Source organism: Eulemur rufifrons, chromosome 3, assembly GCF_041146395.1.
Source record: "Eulemur rufifrons isolate Redbay chromosome 3, OSU_ERuf_1, whole genome shotgun sequence".
Classification (NCBI taxonomy): Eukaryota; Metazoa; Chordata; class Mammalia; order Primates; family Lemuridae; genus Eulemur; species Eulemur rufifrons.
The window spans coordinates 4,319,032-4,335,004 of record NC_090985.1 but is presented as its reverse complement, the minus strand read 5'-3'; the positions used below and the strand labels follow the sequence as shown (position 1 = coordinate 4,335,004).

At 48.8% G+C, this 15,973-nt stretch overlaps 1 protein-coding gene across 1 annotated transcript in view; it reads left to right on the top strand.

The window, feature by feature from the left end:
* Positions 1–15,973, top strand: part of LOC138381921 (sodium/nucleoside cotransporter 1-like) — a 49,318-nt gene that overhangs the window by 12,356 nt on the left and 20,989 nt on the right. The window contains exons 6-8 of the mRNA XM_069466566.1: positions 8,728–8,869; positions 9,612–9,725; positions 11,377–11,454. Of these exons, the coding sequence (XP_069322667.1) occupies positions 8,728–8,869; positions 9,612–9,725; positions 11,377–11,454 (334 nt within the window). The remainder of the gene's footprint in view (positions 1–8,727; positions 8,870–9,611; positions 9,726–11,376; positions 11,455–15,973) is intronic.

The following is a 15,973-nucleotide window of genomic DNA, read 5'->3' as shown; positions in this document are numbered from 1 at the left end:
CTCCTCTGGTTCTGTGGCCTGGTTACGACAGGTGACTATGCTGGCTGAGAACAGGACTCAGCAGTTCCCTGCACTCAGAGATCCCAGCCCATGCAAGCAGGGAGGCCCTGTCAGTGCCTCCCCTGAGATCATCAGGGTGAGCAGAGACCACCCCTGGAGTCTGATGGAGCAGGCTGGGTTGGGGTCCAGGTGCCAGTGTTTGTAGTTACCCCCAGGGCATTCTGACTAGCCAGCCACGCCCCTGGACAGCTGTTTGGAATCCCCTGGCTTTCCAGCTGGATTCCTTGGAGCCCTGGAAACCTCAGAGATGCCACAGGGCAGGAGCGGAAAGTTGGGGAGGGGAACATCAAACTCTCCCCTTCCCATTTTAACCAGGCAGCTCTAAATTTATGTGCTTTGTAAACCAAGGTTTGTAAAAAAAAAAAAAAAAAAAAAACTGGGAAAAAAGGTTTCTTTGGTTTAAAAAAAAAGACCACAGCCTATTTGAATACTCATGTCAGTGACTGAACTGGTGACCAAAGACATCGAATGACCTAGTCAGGACAATGCAGGGCATATTTGTGTTTCCCAGAATGAGATCCACATACTACAGCAAAGTGATTTGACCTGGCCTATTGATGAACACATGTACAATTCTATTTATAAATGCTTTCATTTTTAAATTTCCCTTCTCTTTATTAAATGAGTTTTTTTCTTTCTTTCTTTCTTTCTTTTTTTTTGTTACACATAGTCTTACTCTGTCACCCCGGCCAAAGTGCAGTGGTGTCATCATAACTCACTGCAACCTCAAACTTCTGGGCTGAAGCGATCCTCCCCCTTCAGCCTCCTGAGCAGCTAGGACTAGAGGGGCAAGTCACCACATCCTGTTAAGTTTTCTACTTCCTTGTGTAGCCCGGGTCTCGCTGTTGCTCAGGCTGGTTTCAAACTCCTGGCCTCAAGCAATCCTCCTGCCTCGGCCTCCCAGAATGCTAGGATTACAGGCATGAATCACCGCACTCAGCCTGTTAAATAGAGTTTTTAACGGATTTATTTTTACAGTGGTCTTGTATTTATGCCAAGTCATGGATAATGGTTTTCCATTTGAGGAATTCATGTAGAGTTTCCTTTAAGAAATACAGATAAATTGGACTTTTTAAAAACTAAAAACTTTGGGGCCAGGAGTGGTGGCTAACAGGTATAATCCCAGCACACTGGGAAGCTGAGGTAGAAGGATTACTTGCGCCCAGGAGTTCAAGGTTGCAGTGAGCTGTGATGATGCCACTGTACTCCATCCAGGGTGACATAGTGAGATGCTGTCTCAAAAAAAAAAAAAAGAAAGAAAGAAAGAAAAGAAAGACTAAGAACTTTTTGATTCAAAGGACACTATTAAGAAAGTAAAAGAATGACCCACAGAAAGAAAGAAAATATTTGCAAATCATATATCTGCTAAAAGACCTGTATCCAAAATTAGAACCCAACAATACAAAGACAATTGGAAAATGATAAAAAAAAAAAAATTGAGTAGACATTTCCCCAAAGGGATACAAGTAGCTAATAAGCACATGAGAATATGGTCAGTGTCACTACCTAGTATGGAAATGGAAATCAAAACCACAACAAGATACCACTCCACACTCAGAAAGGTGGTTATAATCCAAAAGCAGATCATAACAAGTGTTGGCAAAGATGTAGAGAAATGGAAACCCTCATACATTGCTGGTGGAAATGTAAAATGGTGAAGCTGCTTTAGAAAACAGTTAGGCTGCCCCTCAACCTGTAAAATGTAGAGTTATCATATGACCCAGAAATTCCACTCCTAAAGGCTGGGCGAGGTGGCTCATGCCTGTAATCCTAGCGCTCCGGGAGGCCAAGGCAGGAGGCTTTCTTGAGCTCAGGAGTCCCAGACCAGCCTGAGCAAGAGCAAGACTCCCTCTCTACTAAAAATAGAAAGAATTAGCCAGGCATGGTGGCACATGCCTGCAGTCTCTGCTACTTGGGAGAATGAGGCTGGAGGATCCCTTGAGGCTCAGGAGTTGGAGGTTGTTGTGAACTAGGCTGATGCCATGACACTATAGCCTGGGCAGCACAGCAAGACACAAGACTCTGTCTCAAAAAAAAAAAAAAAAGAAAGAAAGATTGATTGATTGTACTCCTAGGTATATACTTAAGAGAAATGAAAACATATCTCCATACAAAAACTGGGACACAAATGTTTATATAGCATGATTCATGACAGCCAAATGGTAGAAATGTTCGAAATATCCATCAACTGAAAAATGGATAAGAAAATGCATATATCCATACAAGGGAATATTATTGGGCCATAAAAAGGAATTTAGTACTGATAAATACTGCAGTAATGATGAACCTTGAGAACGTTACGTGCAGTGAAAGGAGCCAGTCGTGTAAAAGCACAGACTACAGGATTCCATTTGCATGGAATATCCAGAACAGGCAAACCTATGGAGTCAGGGATAGAGTAGTGATTGCTGGGGTGCATGGGAAGATTAGGGGGTGATGAACGGTAGTTCAGGGTTTCTCTTTGGGCTGATTAAAATGTTTCAGGATTGAGGTAATGGTTGCATGAATCTGTAACTACACTAAAAACCACTGAACTATCTACTTTACATGGGCAATTTGTATGGCTTGTGAATTTTATCTCAATGAAGCCATTAAAAAATACATGGATTTGGGGCCAGGCACGGTGGCTCATGCCTGTAAACACAACACTTTGAGAGGCTGAAACGAACGGATCACCTGAGACCAGGAGTTCGAGACCAGCCTAGGCAACATAGGAAGACTCCATCTCTACAAAAAATACAAAAGAAAAATGAGCCAGGCATGGTGGTACGCACCTGTAGTCTCAGATATTCGGGAGGCTACAGCAGCAGGATGATTGAGCCCAGGAGTTTGAGGTTGCAGTGAGCTGTCATGATGCCACTACACTCTAGCTGGGGTGACAGAGCAAAACTCTGTCTCAAAAATAAACAAACAAACAAAAAAAAAATGGATGTGATTTTGGCTTCTAGTCAAGATGAAGTAATGGAGACCAGGTTTACCCTCCCACTTGAAACAGTAAAAACACTGGAACAAAAATGTGAAACAAGCTCTTGTGATACTGGACATTACACGGTAAAGGACAGTGATCTTTGAGAACTAGGAAACACATGAGGTGAGCCCTGTGATCGTCCCAGCTTACTGTCTGGAGAGGGTGTCCAGGCCCCCACAGGGCAGGAGAACCAGGAGGGGACAGCAGATCCCGTAAGCTGAAGAGGCAGAGCTGGAAATCCAGGGAGGACAGGGTGGCTGGAGTTCATGCTGCAGAGTAGCAGAGAAGGGAGAGCCACGCAGACAGAAAGGTCCAGAGATATGCAGAGAGTCCTCCCTGAACATCCGGTGGAGTTCTGATCAGTGAATGCATATGAGCAAACTCCCCGAGGGCTACGAGAATCACACAGGGCCAGGAATAGTGTCCCAACAGTCCAGGTGAAAAAAACCTCATAATTCACAGGACAATGTGAGTAATAGCAGGGGTCTTGGCTCAGTGGCAACAAAAAAAGTAACCCCAGAATAAATGCTTCTCAGCCCTGCCCAATAAATAAATCTTAGCCAAAACCCAAAAGAGTCAAACAGAGGAGCATCAATTAAACATAGCACAACCTTAAGTGGGCAAATATGCGTGCAATTGACGTCACCAAAACAGAAGGAGGGCAGAAACGATATTTGAAGAAATAATGTCCAAAAAATTGCTAATTTCCTGAAGATTTTATAGCCAAAGATTCAAGAAACTCCATGGACCCCCAGCACAAGGAACATGAAGAAGATGAAAGCAAGGCAGCCCATAATCAAATTGCTAAAAACCAGCGATAAAAAGAAAAACTTAACAACTGGAGAAGAAAAGACAAAAAGTTATGTATTACTAGCAGATTTCTTGTTAAAAATATGTGAAAAAGGGTGGAAAAATAAACAACAACAACAAACCCCAAAACCTGTCAACCTAGAATTCTTTACCAGTGAAATATCTTCCAAGAAAGAAGGGGAAATAAGACCTTTTCCAGATATACAAAAGCTGAAATAATTTTACAGGCACGAAGCTGACTTACACTATAAGAAATGTTAAAGGAAATTCCTCAAATAGAAGAAAAATGATACCTGATAGAAACCTGGTTCTTCGGGGAGTTAGCTACGCTCCCCACAAAGAGGTCCTTTTCTCTTTGTTCCAATCAGGTCTTTAAGTTGACTATGCCAGTATGCAGGGAGTTAGTTAGCTACGCTCCCTGCAAAGAGATTTTTTTCTTCCGATCAGGTCTCTCAGGCAGGGGTCATCGCAAAGGATGAAAAATATAGTAGGAAACAGAAATAAAAAATAATAGCAATAATACACAGAGCCAAAGATATGGTTTATAAAGTAAAAGTTTATGAAAATAGATAAAGGAGGGTATCCAGATGGAAATATTTTACCCGCATAAAATATCTCTCCGACTGAAACTCCACACAGGTATTATATAGGGTACATACAGGCTCCGGTTGCCAAGCAACGGGATTTTCATACTAACAGGCAGTTTGCTGTAGGGTCAAAATCTCCTAAAAGGCTACTACAGATCCTTTAACTAGCTCTAACTAGGGGAACAATGAGTTATAAAATCATCTTGGGGCAAACTTCTAAGTTTTATGATAAGGCTATTACTTTAGCAACAGACAGAGACATCTTGGCTCCGGTGATTGTGTTCTTGGAGACAGAGATGATCCCAGAAGTCAACATGGGCTGTGCTTTGTGTTAATTACTTTAACCACATGGTTCCATTTGGCCGGCTTGGGCATTAGCATATCTATATGATCAGCTCTCATCTGGGGGAGGGGGGTCTACCTGTCAGCTCTGGCAACCTTTTGGTTCTAAGGAAAAGACCTGCCTGGTCTTTCAAAACAGGTGAGAACCAAAGGCCCAGTTTACAGTTGTCTCTTTGAAGTGCAGCTTCTACTGACCAGCAAGATGCCCTCCTGAGATGAGGCAGCTTTTGAACTAACACATTTATCTTTTCTTTAAGGCAAAGCCTTATTTGACTTCTGAAATCAAATCATGTCTCCAGAAATATAGGGGGCATTTCTATACCTCAGTATTCTTAGGCTCAACATGGTTCTACACAAAGGAATGAAGAGCCCCCAAACTGGTAACTCCATGGGTAAATATAATGACTATTTTTTTTATTATTTAAACATCTTTTAAATACATAATCAACTTGTAAAGCAAAAATAATAACAATATATTACAGGATTTATATTATATTTAGAAGTAAATAGCACACACCTGTAGTCCCAGCTACTCAGGAGGCTGATGTGGGAGGATCACTCAAGGCCAGGAGTTTGAGGTTCCAGTGCACAATGATTGCATCTGTGAATAAGCCATTGCACTCCAGGTGACCCAATATATCAAAACCCTATCTCTAAAAAAATTTTTTTAAAAAGAAGTAAATATAAATAGACACAAATGTTGGGAGGGAAGATATGAAATTATACTGTTGTAAGGTTTTTATAGTGTATGTGAAGTAGTATAACATCACTTGAAGGTAGATTGTAATAGGTGAAAGATGTATACTATAAATGCTAACCACTAAAATAACCCAACAAACAGTTACAGCTAATAAGTCAAAGGGGGAGAATCTTTAAGAAATATAAATCTGAAAGATAGTAGAAAAATAGGGAAAAGGTAAACAAAGAACCAATGGGACAAACAGAAAATAAATGCAAAATGGTAGATTTAAACCCACCTATGCCAATAATTCCATTAAATGTAAATGGTCTAAAACCCCAATTAAAAGTAAGATTGTATAACAAAGCAACACCCAACTACTATGCTGCCTAACTATATGCTGCACATAAAACCTGCACATGGATGTTTATAGCATCTTTATTTATGGTTCCCAAAACTTGGAAGTAATCAAGATGTCCTTCCATAGGTGAATGGATAAATAAAATGTGGTACATCCAGACAATGGAATATTATTCAATGCTAAAAAGAAACTATCAAGCTATAAAGGGACATGGAGGAAACTTAAGTGCATATTGCGAAGTGAAATAAGCGATTCTGAAAAGGCTCCACACTGTGTGACTGCAGCTCTATGACATTCTGGAAAAGGCAAAACTATGGAGACAGTAAAAAGATCAGTGGTTGCCGGGGGTTGGGGGTGAGAGGAGGGAGGGATGAGTGGGCAGAGCGCAGAGGACTTTTAGGGCAGTGAAAATAGTCTGTGTGATGCTGTGATGGTAGATACGTGTCATTGTACATTTATCCAAACCCGTGGAACGTACAACACCAACAGTGAATCTTAAAGTAAACTATGGACTGTAGGTGACTATAGCGTGTCAGTGTAGGTCGCCGATTGTAACAAATGTGCCACTCTGGTGGGGATGTTGGTAATGGGGAAGCTGTGCACACGCAGGAGTGGGGTGTATAGTACATCTCTGCTCCTTCCTCTCGATTTTGCTGTGAACCTAAAACTGCTCTAAAAAATACGTCTTAAACAAAAATTAATGTAAAATGGATCACACACTTAAATGTAAAGCCTAAAGCTATAAAAACTCTTTTAAAAAGCATAGGAGAAAATCTTTATGACCTTGAGTTAAGCCAATATTTCTTAGATACAAAACCAAAATCACAATCCATAAAAAAATTGATAAATGGACCTTTTGCTCTTCAAAAGATATTGTTAAGAGAATAAACAGATAAGCCTAGGGGGAAAGTTTTTCAAAATCCCATATCTAACAATGCCCTTGAAACCAGAATATATAAAGAACTTTCAAAACTCATTAATAAGGAAAACACAATTTAAGAATGGACTCATTTGACTGGATTTGAAGACACATTTAATTAAAGAAGATACATAAGTGGCAATAAGCACATGGTAAGATGCTCAACATCATTTGTCGTCAGGGAAATGCAAATGAAAACTAGAAAGAGATACTACTATGTGCTTGTTAGAGTGGCTGGAGTTCAGAAGACCAACCACACCAAGCGTTGGCAAGGACATACACCAACTGAGACTCTTGTATACAGCTGGTGGGCATGTAAAAGTTGCACAATCACTTTGGAAAGCAAGTTGGCCCTTTCTTAAAAAGTTAGACCTATCATGTAATCTACATATTCCACTTACAGACATTTACTGGAGAGAAATGAAAGCATGTATCTCTACAAAGACTTGCACGTGAAGGTTTAAATGTTCCTAGCAGCTTTGTCGGTAATACCCAAAAACTGGAAACCACCTAAATGTCCATCCGTGAATGGATGGATCAGCAAACTGTGGTATATCCACGAAACAGAATAGTACTCAGCCATAAAAGGGAATGAACTATTAGATCATGCAGAAACCCAGATGAATCTCATACTTATTACACGGAGTGAAAGAAGTCACACAAAAAGTGCTGTGTGGTTCTATTTGTATGAAATGCTATTATAAAAAAGGCAAACTAATCTAGTGACAGAAAACCAGTTGTTGCCAGGAACAGAGTGGAGGTGACGAATCACAGGGGAGCACAAGGAAACTGTGGAGGAGGGTGGATGTGTATGTTCATTATGTTGATTGTAGTGATGACGTCAAGGCGTATAGTGTGTCAAAACACATCAAATGGAATACATTCAAAATGTGCATTTGTTGTGTATCAGCCATTGCCTAATAAAGCAGTTAAAAACAAACAACAAAAAACCAAAACATGCATTCAACATCCAGAAAACTAGCAAAGAGATGTCCAGGTGGCACACAGGCAAGGCAAAACCTGTGCGTGTAGAGTGGGATGACAGGAGGTTGAAACATGAGCAGAAAGAGAAACGGTGGACTCTGGCCGGAGTTAGCCTGCTTGAGTTCAGATCGCGGGTCCCCTCTTAGGAGCCAGTTAAGACTGCATTGAAGAGAGTAGACCTTGCTGCATAGGCTCTGGGTTAAAATCTCAGCTCTGTGACTTTCTAGACGGGTGGCCTCCGGACAGGTATTTAGCCTCTCTGTGCCTCAGTTTCCTCATCTCTAAAAGAAGGACAGTAACAGTATTTCTCAGCACTCAGCATATTACCTGCACATAATAGGTGTCAATGAACATTAGCTGTCATTGGTAGTACCCAGTGAGTTGAGGACCAGGTTGGGGGCAGACCTTGAGCGCCTGATGCCCAGAGCTGGGCTGTCCCACCCGTTGGGCTGTCTCCTGGACAAGCAAAGCCCAGACCCAGGAAGGGAAGCGTTGCTGTCAAGGTTGGATCCAGGCCTTGGTCTCAGGTGCCTGGCTCAGCGATCCAGACTGACACTATTGCTCCTAGGTGTTTGGGAGCGTGGCCCATAGTGCTCAGTCCTGGGCTGCACAGGCCCCTCCTCCCCTGAGGCCAGAGACTGGGCTGAGCGTCATAGCAGCTGTGAGAGTCCCGTACCTGGGTGAAGCCATGTGCTGGGCACCATGCTAAGCTCCGTACACACATCCTCTTATTTAATCCTCTCAGCAGCCTCGAGAAATGAGGGGTCTTTGGCCTCATTTGCCCAGTGAGGAAAGTAGAATCAGAGAGGCCCGTGGGTCTGCCAGGGGCCACACAGCTAGAGCGGGACTTCCTAGTGTCTGGGTCCAGAGCTCGTGCTCTTGCCACGGTGCTGTATCCTTTCTCCTCCTCTCTGCCCTGAGTGCCCTTCCTCTGGGTGCTCGTGTGTGTGTGTGTGTGTGTGTGTGTGTATAGGTGGGGACATGCCCATGTTGATGGCTTTCGCCTCTCCCCTGCAGGGGCCTAGCTCTCGCGGCTCTCCTGGTCCTGGTCCTGTGGCTGTCTCTGGACACGTCCCGGCGGCCTGAGCAGCTGGTGTCCTTTGCAGGAATGTGTGTGTTCATCGCCGTCCTCTTTGCCTGCTCGAAGCATCACCGCGCAGTGAGTGCTGATCTGTCAGGCCGGGGCTGGAAGGGAGTGGACGCCTCTGTCTTCTGGCCCTGCCAGAAGACACCCTGTCTTCTATGCTCCTGCTGGGAGAGCCCCGGAGGCTCAGAGCCTCGGGAAGACAGTGGGTATCAGGACAGGGTCCCTGTGAGGCTGGGGAAGGAGATCCCAGGACTAGAGGCCCTGAGTGGGCTGTCACCTCTCTTAGCAGAAGTCCTCAACCTCCCCAGTGGGGCAGGGGACGCTGCCTGGATGTCTCTGCAGACTCAGAGGCCGCTGCTTCTCGACCACTTTGGCTAAGATCAAGTGCAGACTCGGAGGCATGTGTTTCCTTGGTGACAGGCCCTCTGGTCAGTCCGAGCCTGGTCCTCCGATCTGTTTTCTCAGGAGGCCAGACACCCAGGCACAAGTCTGGCTCCCCCTGCCCAGTGATGGCCCAGGGACACAGTGCTGTGGCTCGCCCAAGGCTGCTCTAGTTTCACACGGGTTCTTGATTTTGTCTTACCCACTGCCCTGGCCCGCTGCTGCCTAGAACGTGGCCTATTCTGAATCCCAGGGAGACTGTGACCATTGGCAAGTGGTCCGGGGCTCTGGATGGGCCCAGCCCCTGTCTGACAGGTGGATGAAGCTCCCACAACCCCTCAGTGGCCCATGCCCTGTGCCCTCACCCCACCCTGTGCCCTGCCCATCCCCCAGGAGCTGAGCTCACCACACCTTTCTGTCGGGTGGGTAACAGGTGTCCTGGCAGGCCGTGTCCTGGGGCCTTGCGCTGCAGTTTGTCCTTGGACTCTTTGTCATCAGAACAGAACCAGGATTTACTGTGTTCCAGTGGCTGGGTGACCAGATCGAGGTGTGTACATGGGACATCCTAGGCTGCCAGGGAATGTGGGAGAAGCCACTAGGCTGGGGGGTGGTGGGTGGTGACGCCACAGAGCAGGGGCGGGACTAGGCGGGTGGGTGTGAACAGGGCCCCAGACCAGGTACCGCCAGCTGGACACAGTGTCCTTTGAGAGGCTGGGACCTCTGTGGAAGAAAAAACCAGACACGACGATCTCAGGATGCCTGACCATGGCACGTGGCTTAGGTGGTCAGTGATTTGTAACTTAAAATAGTTTAAAGTGCTAAAAAAAAAAATTTCAAAGAATTTACTCTGTGTGTGTAAGTTTTAAAATAACATTTATTGAAGTTATTCTTTTTTATTATTTGAAAATACACATAAGATAAAGTTTACCATTTCAACCATTTTTAAGTATCATTAAATTCATGCACATTGTTGTGCACCCATCATGACTGACTTTTGTCAGAAGACGAGATGACAGCAGATTTAGTTTAAAGAGCTTGATAGGCGTTTATCTGGGATTCTAGAGTCGGGGCACAGCTGGTTCTGCAGGCTGGAGTGAGTATTCCGGGGAGGCGAGCAGAGGGCTGCGGTTTGGACGAGGGAAGAGGGCTGACGACGGCAGGAAACAAGAGGGGGCTGCGTGTTTCGCAGTTGTCGTCCCTGCAGGGGTTGAAGCAGAGGGGACTCCCCTCCCCTGCCAGGTGGGGCTTGGCTGGTGTCTCTCCCTCTCCCGACTGCGCGGGAGGCCGAGCAGCAACGTGGTTCCCGGGTGGACACGTGGAACTGGAGCACGAGGGACTCCATTTGGGTGGCTCTGTTGGGCCCATGCAGGAGCTCGGTTAAACCAACGGCCTCCTGTCATTTTATTTCACCTTAGGAAACATAAATTATCGAGGGCATGAGTGTAACCCCCCGACTCGCCTCCCGCTGGCCAGCTCTCCCGCGTGCTCTGTGTGGGGTGAGCTGGCAGTCCTGCCTGCCCGGCTGTGCACACCCGCTGGCCCCACGCCAGCACCCACGTGGCTATTGTGGAGGAAAAGACAGAGTTGCTGCTCTGGGCCCCTCCCCATTTTACAGACTGGAACGCTGAGGCCTGGGCGAGAGACGTGACTTGTCCCTGTAATCGCAGTGCAAGTCGGGACCTAACACTGATCTCCCGTATAAGTGTGGCTGGACTCAAACGCCCAGTCCGTGAGCCCGGGATGGGGACGATATGAGAGAAGGCTGTGCCCTTGGTTGTCAGGGGACTGAGCAGGCACGAGAGGCACCACCTTTGACAGCCTTCGCCACACATCTCGTAGTCTTGCTTCCTCACCGTCCCTTCTGTATTGTCCTAACCACTCCCGACTCAGAGCATTTCCTTAAAATTGACTGAAAAGGTGTCTTTTTGGAGAATGTGTTCAGAAGGAGCCGGTGCTCACGATCGTGCTTTACACACCCAGCCAGGTGGCACCCAACCCTTGGTAAGGGCCCAGGGGACTACGTCCCTGGCCAACCTGCCTGGGCCTCGTGTCCCTGTCTCCCACCTAGACCGGGCCCTGGCTGTGAGGCAGTCACGGCTTCTCCACCTGATCCAGCCTGGTTTTCTGGCTACTGGTTCCTGCCTCCTCCCTTCTTAGCCTCACTCCGTGTTTTGGTTTTGTTTGTTTTTTAATTTCAGATCTTGCTGAGCTACACCAGGGCCGGCTCCAGCTTCATGTTGGGGGAGAATCTGGTTGATGATGTCTTTGCCTTTAAGGTCAGCTTGACTCTCGGTCCTAGAGGCCTTCAGTGGCCGCTGCCCAGCCACCTCTAGCTGGCAAGGGGTCTGGGCAAGGCAGCCCGGCCAGGAAGGGTGGGAGGAGTCCCGCGGGCAGAGGCTAGTACTGGGAGGGGCCCAGCAGTGTCTTCAGCGGGTGATATGTTTTTGCCATATTTGGTAACATTTCCAAAAATGAGATTTTTTTTGTATTGTTTTCCTTTGAGATGACCCCGAAGTTACAGAATTGCTGGAAGGCTGAGGACAAGGAGCAGGGGTGGGGGTCTCTTCTGGTCTCCTGCTGAGACCTGATGTGTCACCAGGACTCTGGGTCTGTGAACAGTTTCTAGGAACACTTAGGCTCAAACCATCCACTTCCTTCAAGGCCTCTCAAGAGCACCTCCATCAGGAAGTCTGCCCTTATTAATCCAGCTGCAAGTACAGCTCCTCCTCTGCATCCTCCTAGCCCATAGTCCCTGCCTCTCTTTCTCTTTCCTTCCTTCCTTCCAACAAAACTTCATTGTGCACTTAATGCACTGCTAACTATGATAGGGGAAATTGAGACAAAGACACTGAGAGACTTTGTTGTCTAATGGCAGAGCCCCAGTCCTAAGTCACAACAGGGCGGCCTGTGTGTGCTGTTGTTGTGACCTGCTGCATTGTTCTGGGGGGCCTGTGGCTGTGTTTCTTATTTCTCCAGGAAACTGCTCAAGTGCCTAAACACCATCTTTAGCGAGAACCCTTTAGTGTGGTCCTCCTCTGCTTGTCTCACGTCAAGACTGTCTGAGACCCTGAGGCTGCTCCAGGCCTGGGCTCCACTGGCCGGGTAGAGAGAGAGACCTGGGACCCGCTCACTCAGCACTGACCCGGGGCCCCACAGAGGACAATCGGGGCTGCCCGCCCTGGCCTATCCTAGACCACCGTGACCATGGAACTGCTGTGCGGGACTCCATGCACAGGTTCCAGAGGTTTCTGCTGTTGATCGTTGTTCTGGCCACTGTTCCCAGGGCCTCCCCACCCTGCTGGGCCCAGTGGTCCTTTCAGCCTTAGCCATGGACTTGGCCACGGACTTCTGGGCTGGTGCTGAGCCGCTCATGAGTCCAGACCCTCCTGCCTACCCTGACCTGACCTCTGGCAAGTTTCCCTTGGAGCCTGAGTGTCTGTGTGCCAGCAGACCCTGTGGGGAACGCCCAGGCCATCGAGGGGTTCTAAGAGTCTCACCCTAAGCAGAAGGGAGGGGACAGGTTCCTGTCTTCTCAAGAGTCTTCTTGCCCTCCCCGGACAAATTTTCCCATCATGTTTCTGAGACCAGCTCTGTGTAGAGAGGATATGGGGAGGGGCAGCCTCTGTCAGTCCCCAAAGGTCCCCTAACCCCATTCCCTTAGGGTGAAGGGGGCTGTGCCCTCCACATTTGCATAACGAAGTAGGGAGGCCACCCAGGGTTTCAGGGGAGAGCAGTGAAGGTCTGACTTCTTGTGTCCACCCAGACAGAAGCTCCAGGAGCTCCTCACACTTAAAAAGCAAACACACAGCGCTGCAGTTCCCCCTGGCAGGCAGCTGCATTCAAGTGCAGTAAGACAGGTGCAAAGGGCAGTGCCTGGGGAGTGGCTCTAGGGAGAGGTCCTTTACGATGAGGGATGGTGAGGAAGACTCTTTCAGAAGGTGGCATTCGATGTGGAGCTTCAGGGCAGAACAGATTTGGACACACGGAGCTAGGCAGGAAGAGGGGACAGTGAGGGACGCACGCAGCTGAGGATGTGCTGCTGTGTCCACGGCGCAGGGTGCAGGTCAGCGAGATGGGCATGTAAGCTGATCCCCAAAGGGAAGTTACAGCCCAGTGAGCCAGAGGAGCTGGCGGAGAGGAGCTGGCCAGGCCACGCGGCTGCCGTCCACCAGGACCCCACCCCACTACTGTCCTGTTCGAGCACTGAACTGTCACTTGGCCTGCCGCTGTGTCTGCTCCCTGGCCGGTGAGCTGTGTTTCCTTCCATCTTTCCTCCCCTTCTGGAAGAACGTGCACACATTTGCCACTTGCCTCTCGCCCCGAATCACCCTTCAGAGTCGTGAACTCCTAGACCGTTAGTCACAGGAGGGAGCCCAGGGGTCTTTGGGTCTCCTCTTTGTATTGCCATGGTCCCAGCAAGCGCCAGAGAGGAGCAGGGGGCCGGCCAGGATCGCCCAGTGAGTCAGGGCAGAGCCAGAGCCGGCCCCGTCCCTGGACTTCAGGCAAGGGATATTTTCTTCCTCATCGTGTAAGTAGGAACCAGTGGCATCATGTCTGTCCTCCAAAAACAAAAAGGTGGGCACGGTGGCACATGTCTGTAGTCCCAGCTATGTGGGGGCTCAGGTGGCAGGATCCCTTGAGCCCAGGAGTTGAAGTCTGACCTGGGCAACATAGTGAGGCCTTGTCTCAAAAGAAAATGTTCCCTACATAACAGCAATAATTTTAAAACATATTAATGGTGGCAAAAGACTTTGACATTATTGAATTGAGAGAAAATAACAATGAGTGGGTTTATCATTAAGCGGCCTCACCATTTCCAGCCAAACACGAGCCATTTCCTGGCACCTGGGAGGCCCTGTCCCCTGGACAGATTCCTGGCCAGTGTGTTGGCCAATGGCATTCGCAGCTGTGTTGGGCCAGATGCAGGAGGGTTGAAAATAAGTGTTCCACAGCCCCAGAATTCCCTTTCTCACGTCTCACTAATCACACAATGTTATTCACACTCCCACATACCACACACATGCACTCCTGTGTACTCACAGACAGATGCACATGGACACACACACGCACACACACACATGTACACTTGGGACTTGTCCTCAAGGCAGGGGTGGCCATGTCGAGTGCTCGGTTCTCTCAGTTCTTTCTATAAATCACGTGGACCTAGTCCAAGGCCTTTGGCCAAGTTCAGCCCGGGGAATTCTCTGAGCTCGCTGGGATTCTCAGAGTCCAAGCTGCTTCCTCTGGGCCGCGGTCCAACTGGTCTCTGCTGGAGGTTGTAGCATCTCTCCTTGGGGGTCCTCAGTCCTCAGCCTACCCTGGGCCTGGACTCCAGCACAGTCGATGTGGCAGTCACCTCCCAGCCGTGTCCCCTGGGTTAGTCATTCCTGCTTGGCTCTGTCTGTCTCCCTCTTAGCAACTTCCCAGCACGTAACCCCAGGCCCAGCTGCACGTCCTTCCCGGGACTGGCTGGCCTGGGAGCACACCTGCGCCTTCTTGCACTGTCGCTCCGCCTCTGGGACAGGCCCCCGCAGGTGCTCACCATTGCTGCCCAGATTCTATCCCCGAGCAAACCCAGGATGAAGGGAGATGTTTTCATGTCCCGAGGGTCTCAAGGTGTCTGACTGATGCAGACTGCAGTGCCAGTGGTCAAGAGTGCCAAAGTTTGCACACAAAGATCAAACAAGATAAGGTCTGAAGGTGCCGGTGGCTTTGGTAATGAAGGGGTCACCTGTAGCCTTAGTGGGCGTGATGTTCAGGGGGGGGAATGGGAGGAAAGGCTGGGAGGAGGGAGGGGCGACAGTCCCGGCAGGAGAGATCTGCTGAGCATGAGGCATCCCGGCAGAGACAGGCATGAGGGGCAGAGTGCGGTGGTTCAGGGCGAAGGGATGGCACAAACGGGAAAGCAGGGGGCATGTCCAGGGCGCAGCCAGGGTTCCAGCCTATCTGGACTTGGAGTCCTTTCTGCTTTTTGGTAATGCTGGTGCTGTGGACCCTGCAGCTGTTGTCTCTGAGGAATCTTCCAGCTCTGGGTTTCTGTGGTTCATTGTGGCCTAAGGCTAGTGACAGGACTTAAGCCTTGGGGTCTGGGGACATGGTGGTGGGGGTTGCCCAGACAGCCCTGGGAAGTCATCAAGAGCCCTGGCTCAGACCCTCCAGGGAGAGGAGGGGGCAGGGCCTTGTCCTTAGTGGGTTTAGTGCTGCCATCGAGGCCCGTTTCCTGGCAAGGCGATGGCGTTTGCCCGGGGGCTGGGTCTGCTCCCCGAGCACAGTGGTTCTCAGGGTGTGTCCAGATGAGCAGGAGCAGCAGCAGCGTCCGGGACAGCCCCCCCGGACCTGCTGAATCCCAAACTCTGTGGTCAGGCTCAATTTCCATTTCTGACAAAGTCTCAGGTGCTGCTGCTGGTGCAGGGACCACACTGAGAACCGCTGGCCTAGACGAGCTGGACATTCCTTCTTCCCTGAGTCTAGCACTAGCAGGCCCAGCTGACAAGGCCATTTGCACAAGGCCGCGGCCAGAGCTCACTTGGCTCTTCCTTGGAGGGGCTCGTCGTAGTCGTGCAGGAGGCTGTGATGAAACCGCAGACCAGGTGTCTCAGAGACGACAGAAAGTTCTTCCTCAGAGTTCTGGAGGCCGGGAGGCTGAGATGAGGGTGCCGGCACGGTCAGGTTCCGGTGAGGGGAGCCCCTTTGCTGGTCATAGCGATGTTCTTCTGTCTGTGTCCTCGCATGTTGGGAAGGCGGGGGAGCTCGCTGGGGCCTCGTTCATCAGGGCACCCATCACGTTCATGAGGG